Genomic DNA, 4,108 nt, shown 5'->3' with positions numbered 1-4,108 from the left:
GATTCATATACATATAGTTAAAAACGGTTATTTTAATAAAACATACCGATTCTCCAAATTTTATTCATATGTACAAATATAAACGAAACCGTCACGCTATTTACGGCCATTTCTAATATTAATCAGCGATAGATAGCTACCTTCGGTAACTCTAGAAAAACAATCTATTCTTAACTTGCATGTCTTTCTATTCTTCAGTAATCAATGACAGATTGCATGTCCATGCTTGTCCAAAACACATGTCCAAGCCTTTGAAACGTATTGTTACATAGTTTATATTCATCCAAAAACAATATATATATATATATATATATATAGTATTGAATAAATACATTATAGACATTATTTTCAGAATACATATAACAACGGGCCAGGGTGGCCAAACCTCGATATTAAGTTGAATTCGCCCGTGTCAAAGATTATATGGCCACGCGACAGTACAGGTAACGTCATAGTGCAGTGCGAAGGAGGGCAGACGTACACTGCACGACACGTCATCGTCACTGTGTCGTTGGGTGTTTTAAAGGAGCGGTGAGTTTTGACTTTCGATTGTTTTCAAGTAAACGTTTCGTTCATTCATACAGTGTTTCATTCGTTCATTAGGAGCTATAGTGATAGAATCGTTTAATATATAGTCTTTCTTAGATCAATCCATTCTGTATGGAACCCTAGACTTGCTTTGTAGTGCGGTAGATTTCTCGAATTAGCTTATTGTAATAAGTTTATCTGAGGTTGTACAAGTAGGGTATCTATCTTATCTATCTTTACCTAACAAATCATAAAAAAAAAAAATAATTATTATTGCAATGTACTAATGGAGAATAGAAACAAAAAATGTAATAAACCGAATGACATATACGCGTTTCGGATAAAACTACTAAAAACGTTATGAAAAAATAGTTTTTTTTTAATCATACAGAATTTTAAATTCGCTTAAATCGATATCAAAACGTAAACTATGAAGAATGACGGCTCAAAAATGATTGCTTCGTAATTTTGTTAAATTTAACAATAATAGAAATGTCGAAAACGGAATTTGAATTTCGAACGATTCAAAAAGGAACAACGTTACAGACATCGAACGCTTTTCGCGCCAGAGTTGCCGCAAGACAAAATATCGGCCATAAACAATATAACAATGGGATACGCAGATAAAATAGTCCTTCAATTCGCGGACCGTTGGTGGGAGAATAAATACTTCATGCTTCTATGGTCGCCGGATGATATTCGAAATTTAAAAGAGGACGAGAAATGGCTGAGAAGGTTACACGACATAGAGCCGTGTATGGCGTCTAAATATACTTTGACTTTTTGGATTGCTGGAAATGACGTAATTTTGGTCAGTTGCCGAAACGAACTTTAATGCATGGGGATAAGACTGGAAATTGTTTAAATGTCAATCGGTGTATAAAAATAAAGATCGTTGACGGGTTGTTAAAATTGAATATAGAAGGCGTGTAGTTGAGTCAATAATTTATATCTAAGCCATATTTGTATCGTGTTTGTTATAATCGTTTTAATACTAAATCTGGTGAAGGTTGTGTTAAAATAATCGCATGGAATAATTTTGGTTACGGATTATGTAATAGAAGTAGTTTATAATTTACTTATATGAGCATATTATTTACTCTGTCTGTCTATCTGTCTAGGTACTGCGACCTCTAAAAGCAGGAATAATTCCAGTGTGAGATAAACACACAGGAATATAGATATCGTCATCACTTTCTCATATTGGAATTACTCCTGCTTTAAGACGTTATGGCAAACAGGTCGTAGTCATTGCTAGTAATAAAGACCAGATTGAACGCGCTCATAAAATTTAAATTTAAATTTTCGAACACTTAAATGGAACGTCAATTTGAATTAAAAGTAAAATTTTCGTACAGACATTCAACACTCTTCTCACCAGAGTTGCCACAAGACAAAATAACGGCCATAGACAAAATAACAATCGGATTGGTAGATAAAATAGTTCTACAATTCGCGGAAGGCTGGTGGGAGAATAAATACTTCGTTTTATTGTGGAACGAGGATGATATAAATAGTTTGGGAAATGACGAAAAATGGTTGAGAAGATTCGTTGATGTAGGACCATCTATGGCGTCGAATCGGACTTTGACCTTTTGGACAACTGGCGATGACGCTAGAACGGTCAGTATATAAAATGCACCGTAACGCATGGGGATAAGGATGAATATCATTTACATCGAATACACGGGATTACCATAAAGATGCATAAACGCATGTGATACGTATAAAAAATAATTGTTAAGGATATAATAATCACAAGCGTTTTCACTTATTAATTTCATTGATCATTATCACATCTAAAAGTATATGGCTATACATGAAATAAAAGCATAAAAGCATGCTTAATTAATTTTCATCCGAATTATAATTATGAAATAGGCTTCTTATAGAAGTACTTTTGAATATGCGATGGGTGCTCATTTTTGGTATTAATGAATGAAGAAATAAACATACAATGGAAGAGCTGTTTGATTTAATCGTTCTGAAATCCTCAGGTTTGTTAACAATAGAGATAATATAATAAATAGAGTGAAAACCACTGAACGGATATTGATGATATATTGCAGTGGTGTAGATTATGCACCGGAATAACACATAAGCTATAGAAATACTTGAATTTGATGGCGCTAGACAACTTGTAATAAAAAAAAAACGTTTATCCGTATGGAATATCATGCGTTATGAAAAATCCTTCTCTCCCGCGCAAAAATAATTCTTAAAAGCATTAGAAAAGGAGGTCGGTTATAACTACTAAACGAATAAATATATAAAAATAATAAATTATATAAATCGTTTTTTAAAAAACGCCTGATGATATATTACAAAATATATTGCATTGAACAGTTAATATTCAATTTGTATAAACATTTTAAACAAAACTTTCTTAAATACGTCTAGAAGTCTAATAATAATTAATAACATACAGGAATACTTGTTGCCTTAGTAGGGTTCGCGAATTTTTTACCTATTGTCAAACAATCTTATTTTAATGTACATATGAATTATATTTTTATTATTGGTAACACAAGAAGATATTAATAAAAATGTTATCGCCCAAACCGATACCTGTGGTAGTTTTTCAGTTAACTGTACGATGATATATATACATTGCATAAATTGTGAGATAGCAAAGAGAGGGATAACGCTTCTTTATTTCAATTCATTGTAAAATTCTTTTCATCCACTTGATATCATCATTCAAAATTAAATATGAGTTTTAACCGATGAGAGAACTTATCTTTGATGTAATTCCAAATTCAAATGCGATTTCGAAATCGATCACGGAAAATGGAACACTATTTATTTTAAATTAAAATGAAACGTTCTAGAACGGAACGGAACATTGATTCAATTCCGGTGTTTACAGACATGAAAAAATGTTCGAACCCGCGTTACCGATAGAGAAAACGACGGCCATAGACAAAATGTCTATTGGCGTCATGGACAAAGTTATTTTGAAATTCGAAAAGCCATGGTGGGACAGGAAATTGTTGTTCTTTAGTTTCCTTTGGAGGTTGGAAGATATAGCAAACGTGTCTAAGGAGGATTATTGGATAACCAGAATTCTCGGGGCTAGCAACCCCATGGGCTCTGATAATACGTTGACTCTGTGGACAAGTGGGGATGTAGGCAAAATGGTCAGTATAGAATGTAAGTGAATGGTGAAGAATTTATAATGATTTTTTTTTTTGCGTTGAAATTTTTTCTGCATGGGTTTTCTGGTATATTTATGTGGCTAACATTGAGTTCTAAATCGCACTATTAAAGTTTTTTTTCACACTGAGTATGTAGGTACATTGCACTTCAAAAGAACTGTATTTTTTTTTTGAAATTTTTGTGTGTGTTATAAGAGGTGTATATGGTTTTTGTATTGCTTGTTTGCATGATTATTATAATACATTGAGCATCAATTTAATTTTCATAACATTAATGCATGCTAGTACGTTAGAATATTGTAGTCACGTTGTTTGGACATTTGAGTCATTTCTTCCTTTTCTTTCTTAGAAAAGTCTCTTGAAAACGTGTAGTGTTCTTAAAGAAATTTATAACAGAAAAGGGAAATTAATACTTGTTATTT

The 4,108-nt window shown here is 32.4% G+C and overlaps 1 protein-coding gene across 5 annotated transcripts in view; it reads left to right on the top strand.

Moving 5' to 3' along the window:
- LOC119838536 (spermine oxidase-like) overlaps positions 1-4,108 on the top strand; it is a 29,951-nt gene that overhangs the window by 24,119 nt on the left and 1,724 nt on the right. For 4 of the 5 annotated variants that reach the window (XM_038364509.1, XM_038364511.1, XM_038364513.1 and 1 more), the window contains 2 exons: positions 353-531; positions 3,398-3,668. In XM_038364509.1, coding sequence (XP_038220437.1) covers positions 353-531; positions 3,398-3,668 — 450 coding nt within the window. Of the gene's footprint in view, positions 1-352; positions 532-1,886; positions 2,152-3,397; positions 3,669-4,108 lie in introns of all 5 variants that reach the window. The other variant, XM_038364512.1, reaches the window with a different exon arrangement.

The sequence above is a fragment of the Zerene cesonia genome, unplaced genomic scaffold, assembly GCF_012273895.1.
Source record: "Zerene cesonia ecotype Mississippi unplaced genomic scaffold, Zerene_cesonia_1.1 Zces_u003, whole genome shotgun sequence".
NCBI lineage: Eukaryota > Metazoa > Arthropoda > Insecta > Lepidoptera > Pieridae > Zerene > Zerene cesonia.
Note: the sequence above shows the minus strand (reverse complement) of the source record. Positions and strands in the feature narration are given on the sequence as shown.